The sequence below is a fragment of the Amborella trichopoda genome, chromosome 11 (assembly GCF_054954075.1).
Source record: "Amborella trichopoda isolate Santa Cruz 75 chromosome 11, AtrichopodaSantaCruz75HAP2 v2.0, whole genome shotgun sequence".
Taxonomy (NCBI): Eukaryota; Viridiplantae; Streptophyta; class Magnoliopsida; order Amborellales; family Amborellaceae; genus Amborella; species Amborella trichopoda.
Genome location: NC_142346.1, coordinates 11,446,439 through 11,461,472, shown reverse-complemented (window position 1 = coordinate 11,461,472; position 15,034 = coordinate 11,446,439). Strand labels below are relative to the sequence as shown.

General features: G+C 34.2%; 1 protein-coding gene across 2 annotated transcripts; it reads right to left on the bottom strand.

Moving 5' to 3' along the window:
* Positions 1-2,724: 2,724 nt before the first annotated feature.
* Positions 2,725-13,364, bottom strand: LOC18444518 (uncharacterized). Of its 2 annotated transcripts, XM_006854685.4 has the most exons (10): positions 12,555-13,364; positions 12,260-12,446; positions 12,030-12,163; positions 11,804-11,916; positions 11,590-11,713; positions 10,792-10,941; positions 6,728-6,883; positions 6,534-6,613; positions 6,242-6,291; positions 2,725-3,214 (listed from the first exon to the last, which is right to left on the bottom strand). In XM_006854685.4, exons 1-10 carry the CDS (start codon positions 12,987-12,989, stop codon positions 3,090-3,092), a joined length of 1,554 nt encoding a protein of 517 aa, XP_006854747.1. In that variant the 5' UTR covers positions 12,990-13,364; the 3' UTR covers positions 2,725-3,089. The 2 variants fall into 2 exon arrangements, with proteins under 2 accessions (XP_006854747.1, XP_088708657.1); XM_088852531.1 differs by lacking the exons at positions 12,030-12,163; positions 12,260-12,446 and having other exon boundaries at positions 12,555-13,303.
* Between the last annotated feature and the right edge of the window lie 1,670 nt (positions 13,365-15,034).

Below are 15,034 nucleotides of genomic sequence, written 5' to 3'. Positions count from 1 at the left end.
TGCATGAATCTATTTTGAATATAGTCTGAGAAGTATGATCAAATTCTCTGTGATTCGAAAATTATGTTCATTTATCTACAAGGTTGCCACACTAGAATTTCTGCTAAATTTCCAGAACTATCACATGTTTTGTGTAGTATTGTTTACTGACCAAAATATCTTAGAATGAGACCAAACCACTTCTAAAAGAAAGATGAATGAGTCTATTTTTAAAATGGTTTTAGAACTATGACGAAATTTCTTATGGATTGAAAGTCATGCCCAATTTTTGGTAAGACTGTCACGTTGGAATATTTGCTCTGCTATTAAATAGTGAGTGCCTATGAATTATTGAATGTGAATGGTTCAAATAAGACATGCCTATGAATTATTGAATGTGCATGGTTGTAATAAGACATGCTTTGAAATATTGAATGTGCATGGTTGTAATAAAACATGCCTATGAATTATTGAATGTGCATGATAAGACATGCTTTGATATATTGAATGTGCATGGTTGTAATAAGACATGGCTATGAATTATTGAATGTGCATGGTTGTAATAAGACATGCTTTGAAATATTGAATGTGCATGGTTGAAATACGACATGCCACAGATGTGATATGAGGCACTACGCAACGGGCCATCTGCTGGTAGTTTAATGTGATATGATATGATATGAAAGTTATGCCAGCAATTGGGATCTTCCCTGATTCTCGATGATAGGAAGGGAGTTAAGATGTGAGTCATATGGGTAGGTCGCGCCCCCCAATATATGTATAAGTAGCACTATGCAATTGGTCATCAATTGGTGGTGTAACGCCCTCCAATAGAGAGTAAATGATGGTCGTATCTTGCAAGGCCACCACCTATCAAAAGCTCCAAAGTGCATTAGGGATTGTGTGTGTGTTTGTGTGAAGACATTACGAAATGGGTCATCCATTTATCATTCTCTTCCCTCTTGTATAATGGTAGAAATCATAAGCAATGTGATTGGCTTGGCTAGATTGATAGTGCTGCTACTTCGAGAATATATGATATTAGGATTGCCAGCAGTTATTATCTGTTTGCTTGAATTATTGATCTATTATTTCAATAGAAAGGTTTGATAGACTGTTAGCTCATGTGGTATCGGATATCTGATTTTTTCTTGCTCCATCAAGAAAGAAATTATTCACGGCACATTGATAATAAAAAGAATTGTTATGCATGACCCCCATGTTGCAAAACCTGCATAAATCTTGGGGACGGTTATGAATCATTGTGTAAAGGCATGAATGCATGGCGCTTTGATCTACTTATTGGGCTTCATAGCTCATTCTTTTGACTTTCTCCATTGTAGAGTAATAACTCGCGATTTGAGGACAAACGGGTGGGTGATCCCTGTGACGGTTAAAGCCCCGAACTTGGTGAGGAAGCTTCTGTTCGATTGTAGGTTTTAGATGGCAGTTTGGCCATATAGTTGTTTTTTTCAGTGTTATGTAATTTTGTTGGGCCTCTAGTGCCATAGACATATTTGTAATAATTTTGGAGCTCTTGTATATATTTTGGTTTTAGTTTGCCCAGCATTTGATGGTTGTGTTTGTAGTTTTGTTTTCTTTCATGGATTGCTTTGATTTTTTTTTTTCAAAAGCGTTGAGTGCACTCCCACCTGAGTGGCATTCACTACCTTTGGTCACAGTCTTGCACCCTGTTGCCCTCTAGCATGTACAGCAAGGGGGCAAGAGGGGGGGCTGTGACACGAGTACACAACAAATGTATTGCATCATAAGTGGCAGCAATTTGGATTACTGGAAGATGAAGAACTTGGAGTACGAACTGTGCCAATCCAATCACGATCAAACAACTTAGAAACAATTCCTTATTACTACAGATGCTATGATCCACTACAATATCCCTTACTATTCCCTTTTGGAGAATATGGATGGCAAAATAATAATTGAAGATACGAAATGATAAATTTGAGAAAAAACAATATGTTTTATTCAGAGAATATTACTGTTACAAGTTACAAATTCGACATCAGGAAATAAATTTTGCTAATACATGCAGGAAGGTTGTTCCAACAGTATATAATTGATATGTACATGAAAATTGAAACAAGAAAATTGAGATATTTAGCAAACAATCAAGATAAACTTAGAGTAGATAGGTACAAAGGATTGCATGATGTTGTGCTACATGGTGAATTTCGAGCATGTAATATTGGTCAAAAAATTATTTTACCATCATCTTTTATTGGAGGACCGAGAGACATGCAATCAAGATACCAAGATGCCATGGCTGTCATAAAAAATTTTGGAAAAACCAAATTTATTTATAACAATGACATGTAACCCTCAATGATGAGAAACAAAACAACTACTGAATAAAAATAATCCAACTTTTAATCGACTTGACTTAAGCACACTAGTATTTAGAGCAAAATTTCAAGAACTCAAACAAGCTATATTAGAAGAAAAGTATTTTGGAACAATTATTTCTCATGCTTATGTCATTGAATTCCAAAAATGAGGGTTGCCACATGCACATATACTACTAATTCTAAAAAATAATGACAAAATTAGTTCTAACGAATATGTTGACAAAATAGTCTTTGCTGAAATACCAAATAAAGAAATTCATCCTATTTTATATGAACGAGTCAAGAAACACATGATTCATGGGCTGTGAGGAATTCGAAAACGAAGAACATAATCCCTACAAAATAATGAATGTAAAAATCACTACCCAAGAAGTAATTTGGAAACAATATTATCATATGGAAACTTTCCAATGTACAAAAGGTCTAAACATTGTACCCCCTTTCTACCTGATGAGGAGACAATTGACAATAAATGGGTAGTTCCGTACTATCCAAATCTCCTATTAAAATATAATTGTCATATTAATGTAGAAATATGTTCCACCATCAAAGCTGTTATATATATATATATATATATATATATATATATATATATATATATATATATATATATATATATTGTATGAGCGTGTCATGGGGGATGTCATATTTTTTTATTTTTTTTTTTTTCAGTTCATATTTCTGACAATTGCATATATGTCACAAATAAACATCAGTGTGTCTGTTTCTATGTAATATAGCAATTCAAGCAATATCTTTGTAGTATTGCTCCAGCCACATGCTTAGGATGTGAATCTCTCTCTTTCGAACTTCGCTAAGCCACATGGGATCTCCTTCAGTCGAAAACCTAAGATCAATGTGGTGGGCGCCTAACATGAATAATCAAACATTTCAATTAATTTTCGAATAATGAAATAAACACTAGCCAATAGAAATCTAGAAAAGTTCAAAAACTACTTTGGAGAACAAATTCACTATTAAAGTAGTGGCTCTACAAACAGAGAACTTTTGCATATATCAACTGGGAAAAGTTTTATTGAGGTCCAATTTAAACAAAGCCTACTTCCAAATGCATTTGTGTTAAAATCCATGATTTTACATCTCAAAAAATAGTGCACATCTAGGACAAAGTAAAATTATTGGTTCAAAATTTTAATTTAAAAAGTTTTATTTTTTAGAATTCAAAATCTTTTATTTTTCCAAATTCATGACCATGGTCAAGATTATTGAAAAGTGAAATTTTAGATCCAAATTCCATTTTTAAATGGATATTTTAAAGAGAGCGCACATGAATAAACATGACGCACCATACCCCCATCTGATGTAATATCAGGTAACCTATGTAATTAGATTATTTTCTTTTGGTATAAAAAGTAGGAAAATATTTCTATGCTTCCCTTACAGCATAGAAGTTCTATCCTCCCCTTACCATCCAGCTGTTTAATTTTGATCAAGAGAGCCACTCACCGTTTGATCTTAGATCCGACATCTCAAAATATTTTATTTTTATTTATTTTTATACAAATTGTATGAATATGAAATTTTGTACGTGCTATCTTCTCAATGGGACACATCTATAAAAAATATTAAAAATAATTTTTCGATAAAATATAATTACCAAAATACCCCTTGAAAATTTCAGGGGTATTTTGGATATTTTATTTTATTGAAAATATTTTTTTTATAGTTTTTGCTAGTACTAGTTTAATAGAAAAATGGACATCCAAATTTTTGTGTTAAAATAATTTATAGAAAAAAATTAAAAATAAAATAGTTTTGAGACTTGACATTTTGATTGGGGCAATCTTAAACCGCCATTAAAATGGAGGGTTGGATAAGGGGGAGGATAGAACTTCTACGCTGTAAGGGAAGCATATAAAGCTTTCCCTAAAAAATAACCACCACTCCTAACTGTCAGATGTGTGCCCTCTAAATCTGCAAAAAAAAATTGTCGGGCCTTGTATGGAGAAACGACAAGCCTTTATACACCCAATTTCATATGTCGGATGACTGTGGCCTTGCACACAAGACAATACAATCCCATAATATTAAGGGGACAATTTAACCTGAATGGCCCCAATGTGTCATGAGTCATAGAGTATTTTATCAAAATTAACAACCACAAATACTATTCTGTTCTGGTTATTTTTTTGGCATGGGAAAATACACATTAAAAATCTGGAAAAGATAACAAGGTTTCAACAATGTTTTCTTAAACATAAATGACAATGATAACAGTTAAAATAGGACATGCCTTTTATGAGTCCTAGGACTCATATGTAGAAATGCATCCCCTCTTCATGATCTATATTTCTCCTCTTCATGATCTATTTTTCATATGAATTTTAGACCTAACTTTTTGGATTTATATAATCTCTAACATGGATAATATTAATGGATAAAAAAAAAACTAAAGTAAAAAATGATAATTTCTTGAAAGAATATTCTAAACCATTGATTTTTCTCTGTTTTTCTTTTTTTTAGAGACTACAAGAGCACATCCATCTTTAGAGACTATAAGACTACATCCATCTTTAAGATGGAAGTGGGATGCCTCGGGGGACGCAAATGTATTTGTGCATCTCTTGACGCATAAATCACTTTGCCTTTAAAGTATGGTCTTTTGCGGGTCAGTGTTAGGAGAGCTTCATTTCGGCTGGGAAAGGGAAGTGCATTTGATTTAGTCGACTCCGTAGGAAGTCTATGTGCCTTTTAAAAGTTAAAAATATAAAAGTATTTCCAAGAAAATATTATTAGGTTTTATCTATGGGTGTTGTTTGAATAAGATTGCACCCTTAAACAATCAAAGTAAGTTGTGCCACTAAATTTTATCATAAGATGCAATTTTGGTGTCAAAAATTCTCAAGATGGCTTGAGTATCTATTTTTCTCACTAATTATGAAATGTTAGTAGGTTAAATCAAGTAGATCTATAAACACATGAAAATCTTGAAAATGATCGGTCTAGATAATGTGCTACAAACTGCACTATTTTTTGGACTCAAAATCCTTTTTGTCTTTCATATTCATACATCTCGATATTGAGATGATCACTTAGAGCGTTTTCCAACTTCGAAACAATATTTTACAATGAACTTTCTAAGTGCACCTTAATTCTACATTTTAAGGTTGTAATCTTATGGAAATATTTTCCTTTATTATCAAAATGTTTTTATATTAAAATATATTATGAAAACTTTTGACGCACTTTATTAAAAATTTTAATATTTTAGACAATTTTACAAATTATAAATATTTTAAAAGCATATATGAAATAACTGGCAATACTTTTCAAAATACTTGGGGGAACAGGAGCACTTAACCAAAAGAGTAAAGTACGGTTGTTTCGAGTGAAAATATTTTCACGTGAAAGTTTTTTCTCATGTGGTTAGATATGAGAATATTTTCACACTAATTGGTCCCGATCTATCTTTTTACACCAATTGGCAGCTAAGTGGTGTGAAACACATGAGAGGATTTTTTCATGATTAGGGACTTTTTTTGGTCTGAAAAGGTTTTTTCCGACCTTAGGATTTTGGAAGCATCATACTGAAAAAAAAATATATAATTGGCCACTATTATGCTAGCCTAATGGCAAGCCAAACTCAGTTTCGAAATGTCTACGAGAATCAATTGAAGGAGCAACAGTGACAAAGAAAGCTAAACCAAAACAAAAAAGAAGGTCTTTGCTCAATTTGGGGTTCTGCTATTTTTCACATTTCAACACTAAAATATGAGATTTTGGAGGTTTTCATGTTAAGATAATAAAGGGCAGTTATAAATATTAATGAACTTCTAAAAAGTGCCTCTCCCTATTTCCCCCCCAAAATTTTCCTAATTCCCACCAACAATGAACTTATAAAAAGTGCAATTAAGAGGGGGTTTGTCAATATAAACCTTCTTTGGCGACTAATGCCACAATGCTGTCAGACAAGTTCTCCAGCACCCTACAAAAGAAAAAAATTAATAACAATAACATTGTCAAATCAAATTCCCCATAAACAGCATTCAAATAATGCACATGTAAACATATGACCAAAAAAAAAATCTTTCCTCTTAGATATTTGCCACCATCCTTTTTTTAGTTTCAAGGTAAAAGCTAAAGGTTCTAAGGGAAAGAAAGGATGATATGAAGAAAGCATAAACAAAAAGAGGGAGAAATAAAGAAAGTCTGGTGATTGTGATATACCCTCCACCACTCCAAGGGTCTCTTAATCCATTGAAGAAAATAATGTTGCTTCCAAAGCGTTTCAATACCCTCTTGATATCCTGCCCAAACATTTTGACATAGAAAGAGTCAAAAGAATTCGCTGAAATAAGTTTCCATCATTTTACTTTCCTTGAAAATATAAAATCTCTCTCTCGCTAAAATTGAGGACCTACATGGCCACCAAAGTGTGTAGTAATCCAGTGAGGCCTTGGGTTTATTCCATAGGACTGTTGGCAATATTCTTGTGTTTGAGTGTAGTTGTAGGTGTAGGGTGGGAAAATGCTTTCCTGAGTCCTCCCCCCTGTTGCCAACAACATTTCCGTGCAAGCCTGCATCAACTCTTGCAATTGCATTTAGAGATTCACAGTCAAGATTCAAATGATTAACGATTCGATTTCTTTATAAAAATTCAAACATGTTACAATGCATATATAAGACGGTTGCATGAAATCACTCCCCTGTTTATAATAATCATGTAGTAGTTGATGGATCGCATATATTCAGTGCACCGGGACTCGGTCATGTCCACCTGGACTCGATGTCCTGGCCTTATGGGGCGGTACCCCTCAATTATGTGTAAAAATGCAAACATGTTACAATGCATATATAAGACGGTTGCATGAAATCACTTCCCTGTTTATAATAATCATGTAGTAGTTGATGAATCGCATATATTCAGTGCACCGGGACTCGGTCATGTCCACCTGGACTCGATGTCCTGGCCTTATGGGGCGGTACCCCTCAATTATGTGTAAAAATTCAAACATGTTACAATGCATATATAAGACGGTTGCATGAAATCACTTCCCTGTTTATAATAATCATGTAGTAGTTGATGGATCGCATATATTCAATGCACTGGGACTCGGTCATGTCCACCTGAACTCGATGTCCTGGCCTTATGGAGCGGTACCCCTCAATTATGTGTACAACTCGGGAATATTAAAAAGTTAAAAAATAATTTAAGGATCATAAAAAAAAATATGTGATTAATCTATCATTTTTTGTGTATGATTTTATATATTTTTGACAAATACTGGTGAATATTTCTTGCCATAAATCCCTATTTTATATTTAACCTTTATTTAGATGGTTTAAAATGCCCCCAATTATAAATCTGTTCTTTTCGAAATCCTTTTTTTCAATACTTTTTTAAACTTATTTGAGCTCCTTATTTATTTTATTTTTTTATCTAGCTTTTAATAGATTTTTTTTATTTTATTTGAACTGTTTTTGTCATTTTGTTTATCAATTTGTTGAGGGCATTTTAGCCCGGTACATGACTCGTCCTAATCTTGAGGTCTCAGCTGAGTTACACGACTTGGCCAAGGGCCGAGGCACTCAGCCGAGCCAATTTCTATACTATATATATATATATATTGTCGGGTGAGGTTTTGAGGTAGCCGCAATTGCATGTTTCTATTTGTTTTTAGTTTTTTTCCCAAAAATGCAGCTGGGTCGGAATTCCGTGTCCCAAAACGAGGGTATGTTTTTTTAATCAATTTTCGCTTAGGATCTTCAGTTTCAAGCTGAAATTTTTCTTCATAAAAAACAAAATCGTGTAAAATCAGCCCTTAAAGGAAGGGAGTATAGTGTGCTACCATGCGTGCACATTGTAATACATCAGAAAAATTAATTTTTTCTTGTAAATAATTCTTAGGGATTCTAAAGTTAATCCCATTTGGGGCGGGGTACACATTTTGCTCACTATGCACTTGATCCCTCAGGAAAAAACTGAGATCTTTTTTTCTTTTCTTTTTTTGAAATTTTGGTATATACTTTAGAATCCCAGATTATTCTTACTAAAAAAACTCTTTATTTTCAATAAATAAGTAATTTATTCAAAGGATTATGTTTCCTAGGTATAGTCCATCTTTTTAAGGGGTAATTTTTTATAAAAATATAAGTAAACAAAATTCGGTGGAAAACTTGGAAGTTTCAAACAGAAAATGAGGCAAAAAATAAAGGATATGGACCACCTATTTGCATCCATCTTTAAGATCGATGCTTTATGCCTCGGGTACCGTAAATATAAAAATGCAGTCCCCTTGAAACAATTTTCTAAAACGAAGTACACTGGTTTGGAACTTGAGTTCCTAAGAGGCATTTTGGGAGAAATAAAAAAAAATAAAATTTTTTAAAAAATAACCCCCAAAAAAAATACATGCAAGGAAAATAATACATAGAGATAATTTTTGTTAAGGAAAATGTTTCGATAGTGTTGCGGCCCTATCAAAATAAGTAAAACCTTACTTCAAAACTCACCAAAAACAGTTGTTTTAGTGCCGGAAAACCTTTAAATCGATCATTTCAGCCTTGATCATTATGATTGTGAAAAAATATTAGGATTTCTTGCCCTAAAAATAATATATATTGTAGCACATTATCTAGATTGTCCGTTTCGCCTTAAACATAAGTATTCACATATGCGCAAGGCTTGTACTACTTTTTTAGCTCCAAATTTCACCATTGGTGTTAGAAATTGATTTTAAAGCCATCATGGAGATTTCCGATATCCAATATGCCCGGACAAGAGCTATTTAGTATTGCAAACTAAAAAGAGCTATTTAGTTTACTTTCGCCAAAAACAAGTGGTTTTAAAATCCTAAAAGTGATTCATCCTGATTTTCGACCATCCATTTCAAGTATTCGACACCGTATTAGGAGTTCCGAAATCCATGGTTAGAGGTCGAATTGGATTTGGAATCCATCAAAGAGGTTCATGGATCTTCTAGGTTCGTGTCTACTGGTGTTGAGCATTACCCTCCACCAACCTGCTTTCTTTATCACATACTTAATTTCTAGAGAACTTGACAATTTTTATTTTTCTATGGGTTTCAAAATCCAAACCATTACTATAAATAAATGTGATTGAAATTTTCTAAAGGAAACAACCACTGAATTTCTCTCTTTTTTCGCTCTCGTAACAATTTGAAGTGAAAGTTCTTTAAAAAAACACTACACAACGCTTATAGGCCAAAATAAACAGTGATTTTGACTATGCTCATCACCGTCCAAAGTGCATCGCTCGATCACAGTTATCTAGTAGTGTTTCAATTTTCATTTTTTTCTACAAATCGAAATGATCTGAAATTTGGAACGCATGTTCATAAAAAATAAGAGAATCTAAAAAAAATATAAAAAAATAATTTGTAAAATATAAATTGATCAAAATACCCCTAAAAATTTATCAGGGCATTTTGATCAATTTATATTTAGCGAAATATTTTTTTTTATATTTTTATTAGGTGCGTCTCACTAAGATGTATACACGCTTCAAATTTAAGATCATTATGATTTATATAATAAAAAAAATGAAAATTGAAACACTACCAGACAATCGTGTTTGGTTGGTGATGAGCATAGACGAAATCACTGTTCATTATCGCCCTTGGGTAAACTTTTCCTTATCAAAGGAATATACCTTATTTTCAACTATTTGATATTGTAACTATGTTTCTACTCTTCCAATTAAAAATTATATATATTTTGATAGAAATTTTCAAATTAAATTTTAAAATATAGATAAAATATTAAATAATTAAGCCAAAATATTTCCTACTCCCTCAATAGTATATTGTCCATCTACTCCATGGAAAAATTTCATGCTAGGAAAATTTTTTAAATGTCAAATTTTGTGGAGGTATACTCTAGAACCCAATCATCACCCTTAAAGTAAAAAAATGCACAAGAGCCATCTAATTTCTAGAGGAAGAAAACATGGATGTTAAAGAACTCAAAATCCAAATTTTTTTCTTTCAAAATAATCATCTAATGATAGTTAGATAGATCTCAAAATTTTGAATATAAAAAACTCCTAAATAGCTATTTTATCCGAGGGAGTTGTTGTATAGTGTGCTCCCACAAGAGAATGCTATACCCACTCTATAGTTAAAACTAGCATTAGTGCACTGTAAATCCTTTCACGGTGGTGGAACAAGAAAATGCAAAAAGATATTCTACTCTAGGATGTCTATTTACTCCCTCGGGTACCTCATTTACATTTAATTTTAGGATCCTAAATTTTGGAGATGTAACCTCTTCAGCTCATAGATTAACTTATTGAAAAGAAAAATTCCTAATTGTTCTATGCACTTAAAAAAAATTTATCTCAAGCGTGAATAGAGATCATATAATTTTTAGATGGTTTGATCTAGGTGCCCTAATAACTTAAATTTCAATTTTTTTTTAGAATAATCATCTTCTAATCCTAATAAGTGGTTTCAAAGAGAGAGACCTGAAATCCCCATCCATTTAAGCCGTGTCGGTCGGAGTTATCGGAGAGATTGAAACACATGGAATCTCCTGTGTAATTGTAGAAAATATTGGCAGCTTCATAAATTCCTTTGAACTGTTCATCTCCCGCATCATCCACAGCCTTGCACATCTGTATTTTACACATAATCCTCAGCCTCTGCCCCCCTTTCCACAAAAATATCCCAAATATTCCCCACACTTATCATATCCATCTCATGGAGTAAATAATGTTTTTAAGCTTGGAAGAAGTTTATTTAGAGCCGAGGGTCTAAACAATCAAATTAGAGCCTACCTCAAAAATATCATCGTGTTAATGTCTAAATATTCTCAAATTTATCATCTCGACATCAAGACGTATGGACATGAGAAAAAATGGATTTCAAGATTTGGAAATAGTGCATCTTGTAATGTAATTTTGAACAGTCTATTTTCAAAATTGTCAAGTTTTCATAGATCTGCTTAATCTACATAAACTTTAAATTTTATTATTAAAAATAAGAATATATTTTAAAGCTATCGCAAAGATTTTTAGTATTGCATCAGCATTTCTCGACACAGGTTGATTGTTTAGAGCTTCGGCTCCATACAAACCTCACCTTTTTAAGTTTTTTTTTTTTATGGGCCGGTTTTGACTAAAGGTTTTTTTTTGAATGGGCGGGTCACCAATTGGATAGCTGGTTCGATCATGATAGCACCTTTTCATTGTTCATTGAACTGGGGTTCGAAAAGGACCTCGAACGAAAAGTCCGGAGAGAAAAAGTAGGGTAAAGTAACATACTTGTTCAATGGGAAAAGCAGGTAGGGGTGCAAGAAAGCTAGAGGGAACTGGATAATCAGTCATGGCCGTGTATATGAACGCCCTTTCCAACCAATTTGTCAACGAATCTTCGCTAATGTAATTCCTGCAAATTCACACACACACACAGAGTTTAGCCCAAAGCAAATAAATTTGGCAAATTTCGCTAAAGGTGTAGAAAAAGTAAAAATATTACGGGCAGATTCTGAAAGACTTTCTAAGCTCTTCAAGTCCCCCTGGCTGCTGTGCGGTTTCATGAATTTTCTGCCATGAATTCTTTATCACCTTGTAACAGTTCTCGCTCTCGCTCTATTCAACAAACAGAATGACCATAATTACAAATTAGAGCGACAGATCTAATAAGATTAGTAGAGGAAGGGGAGCAAAAAAAATGAACCCATATCAAAACAAGAGAGAGAGACCCTGAAATCTTCGGTGACGATGTTATTGAAGGAATAGGGAGAGGTAATGTCTGCGAAGTTTAGAATTGGAGCGGAAGATGCCAAAGCTCCAATGCAGACGTGTGGATATTTTAACCTGAACCATGTGGCCAACACTACAAAGGAAACCATGAAATAAACACATGCTTTTCTCTCTCTACCATAAATCTCTCATGGCAACAGAATTCCGCCTCTCTCTCTCTCAAACTTACTTCCACCATAAGAACCACCCATGACAACAACTGGAGAGTCTTCGGCAGACAAATTCTTCTTGAGATCAATGATCAACATCGCGTAATCAGCCAATGCCTGAGCCGAACTCAGATACCCATGGGTGCTAGCATTCTTATAAGCAATCTCCTCACTCCCATAAGGTATAGACTCCCCATAATATCTATGCTGAAAAACCCACACCAAAAGAGATGGAACGACACCAATTTCAAAAATCATATAGATAGATAGAGATCGATACGAGAGAGAGATAGAGAGAGAGAGGGATTTTGTTACCTCAATGAAAACTAAGAGGGCTTTGAAATAAGGGGCATTCTCAAACATGAAGCCTGTATTCTGTGCAAACCATTCGACGTCCCCTTCATTTCCTGTGTACACAAAGATTGGAGCCTTGTCTATGGGGCCACCCCAGTACTTAGAATTAATGAGATACCTCTGCTGAAAAGTTTCATAGCCCCATGGAACATAGTTGAAATGATCCAATGTCTGTGTAAAATACTTAATCTCATAATATACCTTCTCACTTGAATAGCTAATAGTTGGCTTCAAAAGTTCAGGTTTAATAAGAGAAGAAGGGAAGGGAGGGGATGGTCTTCCAATTGACCTATAATGGGAGGAGAGAGGGAAAGTGTTGATTGAGTTGGACAAAGAGAAGAGAGAGAAAATTAGTGCAGCTACTGTCATTGCTGAGGAAGCCATTTCAGGCCCCATAATTTGGTTTTTCAGGACTTGAAGAAATAAGTTGCAGAGGAAGCCATTTAGTCGAATGCAGAACCCAGAATTGGATCTTTTCAGGACCTGCAGAAATAAGCAAAGAGAGAGAGAGAAACAGAGGTGGATAACAGGACAAATCCGACTACGATAATTTCAATGCGAGTACACAGACAAGGAAATGGTCGTCGATTGGGACCTTGGAAATTACTATATTGAGTAATCGAAGGGGACCTGTTCATGAGGCTTGACGTATTCAATTGGGTTTTCTTTTTTGTACGGACATTTCATTTTTTTTCTCTTCACACCTATACTTTTCCTTTTCTATACTTTTGACAGATCCCTTTCTGCTTTCCAATGGGATTGTCCCCCCAATAAACTGTGAGCACATTTGAAGATAAGGACCACGGAATCTAATTACCGACATTCATATTCTCATGGTACAATGCACTGTATGTTTGAGAGAGAGAGATATTGTGTGAGAGAGGGAGAGAGAGCCACATTCATCTGAACTATACGTTTATATGAACTCAAACAATAATATAAACACATAAAAATGGAGCAGCCAAGACTGCAACTGCAATTGCGCAGTGCCCTAAACAGGCAAATGTTAATAGTAACACAAATTTCAATGACACAAATTCATCAATAATTTAAGCCTTCCCCTGTAATAGAACCACCTCAGATTCAATTGGAAATGTTGGGTATGTAATTTACATCAAGTCTTTCCCAGTAATAGGACTACTTCATCTTCAACTGTAAATGCTCGGCATAAAATTACATATGACAAACTTTGGGCTAGATAGAAAAGTTACAACAAAGATGCCCCTAAGACCACGATGCCATTGTGAAGTGAATGAAAGCTCATTAACCATGAGATGCAATGCATCGTCATTCTTTAAAGTTGATAAAATGTATTAAAAGAAGTAAAGAAAAACAGAGAAACAGAGAAGCTTTATACGTGCATCATCATTGTACATTAAGGATGCCAAAATATACTAAAAAAGGGCATTCTAGAAAACCAAATGCCACTATAACAACTTTTTTGGCCCTTCAACTTTGGTATTGGAAGCGAATGAGACAGGCACCAATGGGCGGTCCTTCACAGTCAGGCTCAGAACATCAGGCCTCGCATAATGTCGAACCACATTAAAATAAAACTTGGCTCGCACAATTTCTCCAAAATCTACACCATTAGAATCCAAAAACAGTTTGTCATTATGATAAAGTCCCAAGAAATTTCCTTAACTAGAGATAAATAAAATGGAAGATACTAAAATGTCCAGTTAATATGTGATGACCCTGCCCATTGCGATGAAATGATGGAATGGGACTGAAGAAGAGAGGATCACCAGAAAAGAGAAGGTCCCCAATGCTGCGTTCCACCACTCTCCACAACACCATCTATTCCGTGAATCCAATGGATGGTTTTTTCCATAGTCCACTGGACTGGCATCCTCATATAATTTAAAATTTAAAATCCAAGTCTCCACAAAGTGGTGAAAACATTACCGATGAGATGAGAAAATCTCTAACAGAACAGACACTCCAAAAAAAAAGCTTTGATATCACAATCGCTTCCCATTATACCAATGTTTTAAAAATCGGTGACCCAATCTGGAATCGGGCTATCCAGAGCAATGGTTGGACTGTTCCGGATCCGGCCATAAAATGGGATCCGTATGATTAGCTACAAAAAATCCAATTGATGACATCACGATTCAGATTGATGGCAATATGATTCGAAGACTGCGAAAATTTTTTATCAAACAAATGCTATAATTGTGCCCCCACCAAACACGTCTACACCACTAAAGAAATCCACCAATTGCTCACCTACAAACATTGTTCACAAGATTGCCCAATCTAATAGCCCGGTAAGATCGGAACCGGCCAGTGGCCGGTTCCGGTTTTGGTGCTTAGGGTGATGAACCGATATTTAAAAAAAAAAAAATCATAAAAAAGATATAAATTCTCAAAAATAAGGAATTTGATTTGTAATGCATTTTTAAATATTCTTTACGTTATGGTAAAGATTATAAATT